The sequence below is a fragment of the Leptodactylus fuscus genome, chromosome 6 (genome assembly GCF_031893055.1).
Source record: "Leptodactylus fuscus isolate aLepFus1 chromosome 6, aLepFus1.hap2, whole genome shotgun sequence".
Lineage (NCBI taxonomy): Eukaryota > Metazoa > Chordata > Amphibia > Anura > Leptodactylidae > Leptodactylus > Leptodactylus fuscus.
Window position 1 is genome coordinate 90,318,000 of NC_134270.1, and position 14,120 is coordinate 90,332,119.

The 14,120-nt window shown below is 39.6% G+C and overlaps 1 protein-coding gene across 5 annotated transcripts in view; it reads left to right on the forward strand.

Annotated features, from left to right (window-relative positions):
• Nucleotides 1-7,796, forward strand: part of STAU1 (staufen double-stranded RNA binding protein 1) — a 66,788-nt gene extending 58,992 nt beyond the window's left edge. For 3 of the 5 annotated variants that reach the window (XM_075276781.1, XM_075276782.1, XM_075276785.1), the window contains 4 exons: nt 1,990-2,312; nt 4,057-4,179; nt 4,491-4,576; nt 5,928-7,796. In XM_075276781.1, the coding sequence (XP_075132882.1) occupies nt 1,990-2,312; nt 4,057-4,179; nt 4,491-4,576; nt 5,928-6,015 (620 nt within the window). In that variant the 3' untranslated portion in view covers nt 6,016-7,796. Of the gene's footprint in view, nt 1-1,989; nt 2,313-4,056; nt 4,180-4,490; nt 4,581-5,927 lie in introns of those variants that run through there. The other 2 variants (XM_075276783.1, XM_075276784.1) reach the window with 1 other exon arrangement.
• The last annotated feature ends 6,324 nt before the right edge of the window (nt 7,797-14,120 follow it).

Sequence of the window (14,120 nt, forward strand, 5' to 3'; positions counted from 1 at the left end):
GAATTTTTGGAAAGTTATTAAAACATGAAAAAAACTATATAAATTTGGTACCCCGTAATCATACCGACCTGAAGAATAAACCTAACATAGCATTTTGACTGTAGAGTGAAAAACGTAAAAACAAAACCCATAAGAAAACACTCAAATCAGCACTGCATTTTTTTCTCAATTCCACCATTCTGAATTTTGTTTCCTGTTTCCCAGTATATTGTACAAAATAATAAAGTAATACCTGTACCTGAAGGATGGTTAACACTCAGGAGACCTATACCTTTCTTGCTTCAACGGCCCTTCTTATCCATGCCATGTGTCCAGGCTGTATTCCACAATTATAAATTTTTTTATCCAAGATGCATCAAAATGTTATTTCTCAGTCCTGCTGTGTGCCCAGTTTTGCACTCCAAAGAACCAGCTGAACACAGCATCACAAATTTTAGTCCTGCATCCTTGCGGCTGATCAGTAACATCAACCAAATTGTACCTAAACTTAATTAAAATATTATCTGAGCTATTCACGTTTTCCCCCTTTATCTAGATTTTACACAAACTTCTTCAAATGTTTCAATATAAATTTTATACAGTTGTTGTTGTTTTTTTTTTTTTTTTATACAGAATATTTACCCCTAAAAATTAATTTACAAAAAAAAGCTGCTTTAAAATGATCACTGATGTTTCTACTATACTTGCTCAGCAAACACAGTATAGCACCTAAGGTCTAAATGGTGGTCCCTCTATTCTGAGCCTTGCTGTATGCCCAGGTAGCAGATTGTGGCCACATGTGGGGTATTTCCATAACTGAGAGAACCTGCATTATAATCATGAATAATAATTGTCTTCAATGGCATCAGACGGGCATAATTAAATTGCTTATATGTGCAAAAATTGCAACTTTCCCTCTGCACTGCCTACTGTGCATTAATTTTGTTTCAACACCTGTGGTGTCATAATGCTCATTACTACTTCTGAGGGGTGTATTTGACAAAAATGAGGTTACTTCTCAGCGTTTCTACTGTAATGGTATTTCTGCAACATGGTACATAAAACATTCCAACAAAATCTCAGCTCCAATAGAAGCATCACAAAGGACAAATGCCTTCTAAGCCCTTCTATGTGCCAAAGCTGTGGGGGGGGGGGGGGGGGGTTTGTCCACAAACAGTGTTTTGCCATATGGTGCCGTGCAAATGCAACACGGTACTTGAAACCATTCCAGAAGTCTGAGCTCCAAATTCACATCATGCTCCTTGCTTTCTGAGTCCTTCCCTCAGCAGTTTTTAACAATAATTTTTTGATAATTTTTGACAATATTACCATTCTCTGTGACAAAAGGGGATATTTTATTGCCTGGAAAAAGGGGAAAAAATTAAAGTATGTATGATTGGAATTTTTTTTTTTTTTTTTTTCCAATTTCACAGCACAGTTCAATTAAGTTCAGTTAAAAAATTGATGGTTCCAAACTCCCAGAGATGAATTCCTTAAAGAGGGTCTAATTTCCAAAATATGGTCTTCTGTGAGCTCTAGGCTCTACAAAGTGAGATGGTGTCTGACAAATATCCTAATGCAAGGGCTTGTCCCTAAATTCATAGGTGCTCTTTTGTTTCTTAGATCTATGCAAAGTTGGGACACATATGGGATATTTCAGCAAACTGCAGAATTGGAGTAATAAACATTGAGAAATTTGGTTAAAATGTAGAATGTGGAAGGTCCTTGATGGTATAAATGCAAATAAATTTATAAAATTTGTTTTTATTCATTTTATTATTGATATTCTGTGTCTCACTATCAAAATGAACCTACCCTTAAAATTATAGACTGTTCATGTCTTTGTCAGTGGGCAAACTTACAAAATCAGCAAGTGATCAAATAATTATTTCCTTCACTGTACACATATAAATATGACTGCACAAGTTATTGACTTATGTGCATTGTGTGTGTGTGTGTGTGTATGTGTCTGCCTCTTTGCACACATGATGAGCAGCTGTTTTCTTGCAGATAATAAAGATGATGAATTCCGGATGCAGTATCACAGTCACCAGCAGCTGCCAGCTGGAATTCTGCCCATGGTACCTGAAGTAGCTCAAGCTGTGGGTGTCAATCATGCACTAAACACCAAAGAGTGTACCAGGGTGACTCCTAACCCAGCTATTGCCACTGTGACAGCCATGATTGCAAGAGAATTGCTGTATGCCGGCACCTCCCCAACTGCAGATACTATCCTGAAGAATAACAGTAATACATCTGCACATTTACTGCATGGCCCACTGACCCGCTCCTCAGAACAGCTGCAGTTCCTGTCCGTTGTGCAAGGAATCCAGGTAATGCTTCCCAAGTGACACCTGTCCAATGACCTTCATTAATTGTTTAAGGCCAAAAATATTACATTCTCCACTTATCAGGCTGAATTATTTTTTAACATAGAAATCTAGTGATGGAAAGGGTGCTGGGAAAAGCTCAAATAACTGCAGATGCCAGACTCTCCTACACTGGCAGTTAGAGTTCTTTTGATACTGCTCTTTTTTCAAGCTAAGACTTTACCACTACACAGAATGTGGCAGTAAATAAATGAGGTTTTACAGGATTTATATATTGATGACCTATGTAAATGTATGATTGTTGGGGGTCCTGCACCCAGCAACCTGATAGGTCAGTTGGTTGCGTACGCCGCAATATGTGGGTGAGAGCTGCAGTTTCTTCACTCAATTTATAATTTAACTCTGTACATGCATGATTTTGCAGCTCAGCACTTTTCACTTGAATACGACTGAGCTACTGCTGTACCATGTGACCACACAGAACAGGGTAGAATCTGCATTTATCTTCAAACAACTGAGTGGTGGTTGATATAAAACCTGGGTGTTTTGCCAATCACATATAGATGATGAAGGATAAGGCATCAATATGCAAATCCCACAAACCCCTTTAACTAGCTGGCAACAGCCTTCTCCTCACCCCTGCCAACTCCATAAACCTCTGTGCATGAGGCTGAATATGGAGACTGATTCTATAGAGAGAAACAGTCTGAGTGAAGCAGAGAAGGAAAGCAGTCTATATTGCAAACGTTTTTATATTTACATCTACTATTAATTTATGAAAAGTTGTTTAAATATTGGAGGTATGCTTGAAAGCGCACCTGTTAATTTTATTTAATTTTTTTTGACCGTTCAGGGTAAGCTGCCACGTGAAGAAGAGTAACAGTATCTAGCCATTATATGACTTTAAATTTTACATTGTTTAGTCATTTCCACTCTGCAGGATCTATCTGTAGTTTACAGTTCTCTCTGAGCTGGTGTGTACAGCGGTACACTGTACACAGTAAGTATAGGAAAATCTGCTACAGAACACACTCTGTCAAGGTCCATGCTGGACATATATACAAAATTTCTGATATGACTAAAATATTGTGGTTGTGATAGCCTTTATGTAGCTGCAGAATCAGATTAGGCCTGTCTATCTCCCACAACTCTTGCTCACTCCTTTCTTTCCCCCTCTCCATAGACTTCTAGAGATGTGTAATGTGAATCATTTGATGTAAGGTACACCTCAAGATTGATAAAGCAGAGTGAAGTCAGTTTAGCTGAAGAGAGGCGAGCAGGGAGACAGCCTGATGAGAACAAAAGTAGCATTTTTGTCTGATAAGATATACAGTATTACTTGGTTTCTAACATCTGCCTGTAAGGTTTCTTGAAACAGCAGTGTCTATTTCATTACTATAGACTTTTTTTTATCATTTACTCTCAGAAAATCTGTTGATTTTACTAAAAGAGATTTCCCACTATACCTGACTCATCGCACTCCACTATTTGTTCCCATAGTGGTGTGACTGCTTTATAGTGTTGCTGCCCAGCAAAACTCCCAGAATGTGTTGACTTGCGTGAGGTTCTGCTGCAGTTTTATGTACACTGATTGGCCAAGAGTTTCCTTGTGCAAAGAAAAGGAGGTGCCCTGTTTTAATCCAATCGAAAACAATTTTCTTCATGACTGACTTCATTCTGTGCTTTGTGCATTATTGGAGATTTGTGAGATTTTTCTTTTATTCTTCTGACCATTCTTTATTTCCAGGTTGAATATAAAGATTTCCCGAAGAATAATAAAAACGAGTTTGTCTCTCTAATAAACTGCTCCTTCCAACCACCACTAATCAGTCATGGTGTGGGAAAAGATGTGGAGTCTTGTCATGATATGGTAAGTCACATGCAAACAAAATTAAATGGATTTTGATGTGAAGAGGGTTTACCTTCGTTGACCTTTTTGCAAGACTAACAACCCCTCATCCTTTTACCTCACTGGGCTCAACCACATAAAATTCCTTTCTTTTGCCTCAAGACTTATATCTCCCACCTTCTCTTTTAACCTTTTAGGGGTCCTTTCTCCCTGTCATATGGCCCAGATGCATAATTGGACCAAGCCCCTCCTTTCCCATTTACTCCTACTTTCCCTTTCACTCCCACCTCCTTTCTTGTCCCACCAGAGTAAACCATCTCCTTCTCTTCCAGGCTGCTTTAAATATTTTGAAGTTGTTGTCTGAAATAGACCAGCAGAGTACTGAGGTGCCAAGGCCAGTGAACGGAGCAATATCAGTGTGAGTCTCCCTCATCACCATTGCTATTGGGGTTCATGAAATGGTGGACCACGTTGGGATTTAGCAAAGAGGTGACCAGGTAGTGAAGGTAATTGATCCACAAGGTAGGACATCAATATTAGATCAGGTTTAGGTGTAACAACCGAAGTTCCATAAACTGCATGTGGTGGCACCAGAACCTGCAGCCCCCACTCCCATTCACTTGAATAGAAGTAGGGCTGCTTCAGACCATATACCTAGTATATGATTTCCAGTTGTTAAAACAGGTGATCAAGACAAGTTCCAGGTTTTGGAACCCAACTGACCTGACACTGCTGTCCTACCTTGTAGATGGGTAATATGAAGTACTGTATATACTCGAGTATAAGCCGACCCGAATATAAGCCGAGGCCCCTAATTTTACCACAAAAAAATGGGAAAACTTATTGACTCAAGTATAAGCGGGGGGGGGGAATCCACCATTGCAGATAAAAAAGTCTGGTCATGTGCATTGCAGCTTAGTAACTCCATGGGGATCATAGTAATAGCAGTTAACCCCATCATGTCCCTCACATTAATCCCCTAAGAGTTGCAGATATGTGGGACATATGGAGGTAATAATTAGGTATCTTTATAATTAAGGTCCTTCATTAGTACCCTCATGTGTCTCACATATTAGTAACCCTTATATGGGGCACACAGGGGTTAATATGAGGGACATGATGGGGTTAACTGTTATTAATGTGAGGCAAATGGGGTTAATGAAACTAAATTAATAACCCCAAATGCCTGACATTAATAGGCAGAGTAACTAAAGGAAGGTACCTGTGTGTTTCACTTTACTGTAGCTTCCTCTCCTCCATACAACAGACATCTTCCATAAGACACAATGAATCCTGGCCACTCATCTGCAGGGTAGATGCTAAATCCTAGTGTGCTAAAGGACCTCTGATGACGTCATGACCATGTGATTGGACTCTGGTGTGGGCGGAGCTACTAGGATTTAGACTCAACCTTATCTGCAGATGTTGCATACCAGTGGCTATAGGACCTTTGATGACATCACAGTCACGTGACCTCATGACAAGCCAATCACAGAGCAGTAGCACTAAAGGACCTCCCCCTTCCAGGTCCTTCCAGTTTTCTGTGCTCCGTGGACCCTGACTCGTGTATAAGCCGAGGAAAGCTTTTTCAGAATGAAGAATGTGCTGAAAAAGTCGGCTTATACTCGAGTATATACGGTAACAATTGACTTTATATCCTGGATAACTCTTTTAATCTTATCTGAGGAACCCATTAACACAAGTTGACGGTCCTTAGGCCTGGGGTTTTGTGTGCACTTGGTTAGTTATAGATTTGTATTCCTTTGCAGATGTGGGAAACCAGAGATGGAAAGTGACCCCCTCCTGAAAGCGACGACATCAACTGCACAGGGACAAGTGGTGAACAGCACAGCCTGATGAGAATCCCATGAACCACTTTTATAAATGCTGCCGCCTTTTTTGTTTTGTTTGAAAATTTCTGAGGGGGACAAAGTACAAAATCCACATTACTTATACATGTATAGATTTTTATTTTTTTTTCTTTTTATTTCTCTTAAGCATTTCATGAACTGGTCACATACCTGTGGTGGAGATGATTGTTAGAATTTTTTTAATGGCTTTTGTGGCTATATATATATATATATATATATATATATATATATATATATATATATATATATATATATATATATGTGTGTGTTTTTTTTTGTTTTTTAACCCTAAAATGAAGAAATGTGATAAACTGTAGAAGGGGCACCCCCTGTAGTCATGTGACTTTGTTTGATTTGCACCCTGGGCAGTGTTTATGTGGGTGTGGTTCAGGATGTGACCTCATTACTGGATTAATTAACCTTCTGTGTGCTTTATACCATGACGTCTCCATGTGGGGCTGAAGAAATGCCTTTGTCTCTTCAAACAATGTTGCTACATGTGTGAATTACGTGCTGCTATTGCCGCACTCGCAGTACATTTTGTCTATTTAAAGCTCAGCACGTCCAGTATTGCTTGAGGTCTTTGTTTATGCTGGTATTTTTTTTCCCCAATGGAATGTAAGTTAGTAGTGTTTGTCACTAAAAATTAAAAAAAAAACAAAAAAAAAACTAAAGATTAATGTTTGGAAGATAGTAATTTATTTTGATTCTGGTTTCAGGGGCAATGGATCTCCATTTTATGTACTATTCATGTGTGTGAACAAAGCACAATATTCACAGCATCTCTTTACAATTTATCTGTGACTCTAAGGGCCCTTGCACATGAGAGTCCCGTTGTGTGGGGGCAGTGTGCAAAGAAGTCATAGTCAGTTCTGAACAGCCCAATAGCTACAGTAATGATATATGATGATATACCACTATAACTTGTGTTTTGTAACAATCAGGCTGTTTTTCAGCTCACTGCTTCATAACTGAGTGACTGCAGTAACTTCTATTGATGTAGCAAAGTTTAGCTCGGGTACTACGGCCTACTCAAAGATGAGATTCGGTTGTGAACCATGTTACTGGACTTTTCCAAAGAAGCTGCAAGAATAGTAACATTACCACCACCTACCACCATAATCTGCAGAACTCTGTATATGTAGTATTTTTTTTTTTATGTATTGTATACCTTTTTTTATTTTTATTGTCCCACAGTCGTGTTTGTCCCTGGGATCTCTTACTCCCCAATGAGCATGTCCTGCAAATTCTTTTGTGCAATAGGGAAAGACAGGAACGAGGCCTTTCGACAGCTGTAGTGACTGCTTGGACACCATGATCTCATAGAAGAGCTGAAAGTGGGGGATATCTTGCCCCCTAACCACTCTGATGCCATGACTGCTATTAACCCCTTCCCGACATTCGCCGTAATAGTACGGCGCTGCCGGGAAGGGCTTCCCGCAAACCGCCATACTATTACTGCGGATGCAGGTGCGCACACAGAAACTGTGTGCGCAGCATGCACTACGGGTGTCAGTCGTAATACACGGCTGACAATGCTCCGTAACACCCGCGGTCGGAACTGGGTCCGATCGCGGGTGTTAACCCCTGATATGCCGGCGGTCAACATGACCACCGGCACCTCCAGGGTTTCGTTCTAAAATGGTGCTGATCGGAACCCCCCACACCGGTTTCGGGGGGTGCCGGTGTTCATAGGGGGCAGCCCGGGATCTGATCAGTGACCCCGGGTCTGCCCCATCACTTACCCCCTTCACGTACCTGGTTGATCCTGCCTGAAAAGGAAGCTGTCAGCCTGTGCGTCCACACAGGCTGACAGCTTCCTATACAATGCAATACACGTGTAACACGTGTATTGCAATGTATATGTAGTGAAGCGGTGATCAGCCGATCACTGCTTCAATCCCCCATGGGGACAGGAAAAAAAAAGTTGGAAAAAAGTAAAAATAAAAAAGTTTAAAATAAATTAGAAATAAATAAAGCCCCAAAAATCCCATTTTCCCCATATAAAATGTTTTATGTAAAATAAAGAAAAATAGAAAAAAAACATTACATATTTAGTATCGCCGTGTCCGTAATAACCTGAACAATAAAATTAAAACATTATTTAACCCGAACGGCGAACGTCGTAAAAAAAAACCCATAGAAAATCGCACAAAATAATGATTATTCACCACCTTTCCCTTACAAAATGTTCAATAAAAAGTAATCAAATGGTCAGATGAAAACCAAAATGGTACCAATAAAAAGAAGAGGTGTTCCCGCAAAAAATAAGCCCTCAACCAGCTCTGTCTAGTGAAAAATAAAAATGTTATGCCTTTCAGAAGATGGCGATGCAAAAATAATTGATTTTTTTCCCTAAATTGAATTTTATTCTGCACAAATAGCAAAGCATTAAAAAATAATATAAATGAGGTATCGCCATAACCGTACCAACCCGCAGAATAAAGGTAACATGTTACTTATGCTGTACGCTGCACGGGGAAAAAAATAAATACTAAAAAGCATTGCCAGAATTGATGTTTCCTTTTACATCCCACCCAGAAAGAGTTAATAAAATGTAGTCAATAAGTTACAGGCCCCAAAATGGTGGCATTGAAAAGCACATCTAATACCGCAAACACCAAGCCCTCATATGGCCACATTGCCAGAAGATAAAAATAAAAATCTAGCTTGTACAATGTGAAGACAAAAACCCTAAAAGTCGCCAAATCATTAGGACATAAGTGGCTGCGACTAGAAGGAAATGTATAATCTGTGCGAGCGTTTTCAGGGGACACCCCATATTTAGAGCTTATGAGAGATAATACAGCAGCGCTGATCCCCCTCTTCCCCGTCCGCGTCATAGAAGCTAGTGGGAAAATAGAATGGGATTTGGTGTACCCAATTTACTCCGCACAGCTTACATATTTACTTCGGGGTTACTAATGCTACTACATCACTTGATAAATTCTTTGAGGGGTGTGGTTTTCACAATGGGGGGGGGGGGGGTCACTTTCTAGAGGTTTCCACTGTTTTGACTCCTCAAGGGCTTTGTAAATGCGACATGGTTCCTGAAACTGATCACAGCCAGATCTGCCCTCTAAAAGCTCCTTGGCGCGCCTTCCCTTCTGCGTCTCGCTGTGCGTCCATATATTAGTTTACACCCACAAGTGGGGTACTATGGTAGTCGGGAGAACTTGCCTAACAAATTGTGGGATGCGTTTTCTCCTTTAACCCCTTGTGAATGTGCAAATTCTAGGGCTAAACGAAAATATTAGTAAAATAAATTCGAATTTGAAAATTTCACCTCCATTTTGTATTAATTCCTGTTAAGCACTTATAGGGTTAAACTACTAGGTATATGTTGTTTTGACTTAATTAAGGGGTGCAGTTTTGAAAATGGGGTGATTTATGGGGGGCTTTAATACAAGGGTCTTTCAAAACACCTTCATAACTGGATTAGGCCCTTTAAAAAATGGGTTTTGGAAATTTCTTGAAAATTTTGAATATTGTTGTTTCACTTGTAAATCTTATAATGTCCGTAAAAATTAAAAGGGCGCCTAAAGTTTGATGCCGACATAAAGCAGAGATCTGGGACATGAGATTTATGATATAATTTTGTCGGTCTGACTATCTGTATGCAATGCACATCATTTCAAACTTTATAAAATGCCTATTTTTCAAAATTTCCACCAAATTTCCAATTTTTTCATAATTAAACACAAAACATATCAACCAAAATTTACCACTAACATGAAGTACAATGTGTTACGAAAAAACTATCTTAAAATCACTTTGGTAAGTTAAAGCGTTCCAAAGTTATTGCCACATAAAGTGACACATGTCAGTTTTGAAAAATCGAGCTTGGTCAGGAAGTCAAAAAGTGCCATCGGCGGGAAGGGGTTAATCATGGCATGTGAGAGGATGATCCACCGGAGTCTAAGTATTTTCTACTAATACAGCTGAGACTCAGAAGTCATATTGCAGGCACAGCTACTCTGTCTATGGATTGACAGTGCCAATAATACGCCGCTGAATGTTAACAATATACTTAGCGTGATGTAATAGTATGGTGCTGAGCAGGAATAGGCTAAGAAATAAAGTTGCAGAATTTTTTATTGATGTTTCTCTACTGACTCTGAGGCATAGGGAATTATTTGAAGCAGACCTTAGTTGAAACTTTCAGACAACTTTTGATTTCCGGGCAGCATTTATGTCATTAATAAATTTTGCAATATACTTTAACAAATTTTGGCTCCTTTCTGTGAAATCCTGTATTCTTTATTCTTCCCCTTGCTTCTGTATTGAGATCTGTTCCTGCCTATCACTGAATATTTCTGGAAATATAAAAAAAAACAAAAAAAACTTAATGGCTAACTGATAATGATGACAGATTATAATGTTTCAAAGCTCCCGGCTTCTTCTTCAGATATAACTAAGAACAATTTCTGAAGTCTGCATATTTATGTACAACAGGACACATAGGGATAGAATTTTAGGAAGGAAGAGGCTTATTGGTATGTACACGTAAACAAATCCCCAGTTCCCAGGTTCTTATCAGTTCAGAGTTTCTTTATGGCTGTCTCAGGTCAGTGATTTCTGTAGGAGGCCATGAACCCATGTGAAAGGTGGGGGGTGGGGGGTAGTTTACACTTTGGGGGGAAGGGGCCGCTGATACAGACCCGGCATCCGCTGTAAACTTGCGTTTGGCGTCATATGAAAGAGGAGATTTTCATATTTCTATATTATTTCCAAAGATATCACTGGTTGAAAACAGTTGGGATTGGGATATTTATATCATATCATGTAGTTGCATATGAATATATTGTGTTATATAATATCTGAGCTATACCGTATTTTTCGGACTATAAGACGCACTTTTTTCCCCCAAAATATGGGGGGGAAAAGAAGGGTGCGTCTTATAGTCCGAATGTGGCCGCCAATACAGACCCGCTGTCGCTGTAATAGAAAGGCAGATGCCGTGGAGGGTTAGACGCCGGTACAGGTGTCGGGGCCTGCGACATCACTACGCTCCTGCCCTGCATGAAGCCAGCAGCGGCAGGAGCGATGCTGCTATTCCGGGGGAAGGGGGGGGGGACAGAGGAGTGGAATAGCACCATTGCTCCTGTTGCTGCAGGCTTTCTGCAGGGCAGGAGCGTAGCGATGTTGCAGGCCCCGGCACCTGTACCGGCGTCTAACCCTCTCCGGCATCTGCCTTTCTATTACAGCGGATAGCGGGTCTGTATTGGCGGCCACATTCGGACTATAAGATTTCTTATAGTCCGAAAAATACAGTATATCTCAGACTTTATAAAACACAATATATTCATATGCAACTACATGATATGATATAAATATCCCAATCCTAACTCTGTTTTCAACCAGTGATATCTGTGGAAATAATATAGAAATATGAAAATCTCCTCTTTCATATGAAGCCAAATGCAAGTTTGTACGTTGTTTAACCTTCAAGATATTACTATATAACTGCCCTACCCTCATATTATCTTCATTTTACACTGCCAGATACAGTCCTATGAAAAAGTTTGGGCACCCCTATTAATCTTAATAATTTTTAGTTCTAAATATTTTGGTGTTTGCAACAGCCATTTCAGTTTGATATATCTAATAACTGATGGACACTGTAATATTTCAGGATTGAAATGAGGTTTATTGTACTAACAGAAAATGCGCAATATGCATTAAACCAAAATTTGACCGGTGCAAAAATATGGGCACCTCAACAGAAAAGTGACATTAATATTTAGTACATCCTCCTTTTGCAAAGATAACAGCCTCTAGTCGCTTCCTGTAGCTTTTAATCAGTTCCTGGATGAAGGTATTTTGGACCATTTCTTTCTACAAAACAATTCAAGTTCAGTTAAGTTTGATGGTCGCCGAACATGGACAGCCCGCTCTCAAATGATCTGAAAACAAAGATTGTTCAACATAGTTGTTCAGGGGAAGGATACAAAACGTTGTCTCAGAGATTTAACCTGTCAGTTTCCACTGTGAGGAACATAGTAAGGAAATGGAAGACCACAGGGACAGTTCTTGTTAAGCCCAGAAGTGGCAGGCCAAGAAAAATATCAGAAAGGCAGAGAAGAAGAATGGTGAGAACAGTCAAGGACAATCCACCGACCACCTCCAAAGAGCTGCAGCATCATCTTGCTGCAGATGGTGTCACTGTGCATCGGTCAACTATACAGCGCACTATGCACAAATAGAAGCTGTATGGGAGAGTGATGAGAAAGAAGCCGTTTCTGCACGTACGCCACAAATAGAGTTGCCTGAGGTATGAAAAAGCACATTTGGACAAGGCAGCTTCATTTTGGAAACAAAAATTGAGTTGTTTGGTTATAAAAAAAAAAAAAGGCGTTATTCATGGCGTCCAAAAAGAAACAGCATTCCAAGAAAAACACATGCTACCCACTGTAAAATTTGGTGGAGGTTCCATCATGCTTTGGGGCTGTGTGGCCAATGCCGGCATCGGGAATCTTGTTAAAGTTGAGGGTCGCATGGATTCCACTCAGTATCAGCAGATTCTTGAGAATAATGTTCAAGAATCAGTGACGAAGTTGAAGTTACGCCGGGGATGGATATTTCAGCAAGACAATGATCCAAAACACCGCTCCAAATCCTCAGGCATTCATGCAGAGGAACAATTACAATGTTCTGGAATGGCCATCCCAGTCCCCAGACCTGAATATCATTGAACATCTGTGGGATGATTTGAAGCGGGCTGTCCATGCTCGGCGACCATCTAACTTAACTGAACTTGAATTGTTTGTCCAAAATACCTTTATCCAGGATCCAGGAACTGATTAAAAGCTACAGGAAGCGACTAGAGGCTGTTATCTTTGCAAAAGGAGGATGTACTAAATATTAATGTCACTTTTCTGTTGAGGTGCCCATACTTTTGCACCGGTCAAATTTTGGTTTAATGCATATTGCGCATTTTCTGTTAGTACAATAAACCTCATTTCAATCCTGAAATATTACTGTGTCCATCAGTTATTAGATATATCAAACTGAAATGGCTGTTGCAAATACCAAAATATTTAGAACTAAAAATGATTAAGATTAATAGGGGTGCCCAAACTTTTTCATAGGACTGTACTTTAAGCCTTTACTCCATTCACAGTAGCCTTCAGTGAGAGGCAGGAACAGCTCTGAATACAGAAGCAAAAGGAAGAATAAAGAAAAGCAGAATTTCACAGAAAGGAGTCTGAATTTTGTTAATAAAGTCATACATTTTGTAATATAATGACACACATGCTGGTAGAAAATTAAGAGTTATTAAAAGGGCTCTATTATTGGGAAAAGTCATTTTTAACTCATCCTATCCTTGCATAGCCTTTAGAAAGGCTATTCCACACCTACCTTTAGTATGTAAATCGCCTCAGCGTTTTTTGAATAAGTCTGTTTTTATTGATATGCTAATCAGACTGGTGCACGATGCATCGTGCAACACCTTTGCTATTGTTTCCTATGCACAGGCTGCTGCTGCTGATGAAGACAGCTTCCTGTTTGAACACACATATAGGAGATAATAGCAGGGACAAGTGCTGCTGGGAACTTCCTGTGCTGGCTGGAAGCTCATTCGCATATGAATAAAAACTGACTCATTCAGAAACCACTGAGGCAATCTACATACTAAAGGTAGGTGTGAAATAGCATTTCTATAGGCTAAGCAAGGATGTGATTAGTTAAAAATGACTTTTCCCAATGATGGAGCCCCCTTAACTACTATCAAACTGCTCAAAATGGGTATAACCCCTGGCCAAGATGGGGTTTTACCCAAATTGTGCTATGAAAAGCTCACACATTTTATTGTCCCAATCTTTGGTAACTTAATTTGTTACCTGCCTATTTATGCCCAGACACCAAGTGGGATTTTATTTCTTTTATTTTAAAGTCAAACAGAGACCATTTACAATTAAAAATATTGTATTACATACATTGTACTTTCAACTGTGTGTTTCAAATGCTTGCCAAGATAATGGCATATAGGATTAATTATTTCCTTAAAGGCTATATTTCTCCTGATCAGGTAAGGTTTGTTCCAAACTGGTGTTCGTCAGCCAAACCCTCAAAATTGACTTTTTTTGC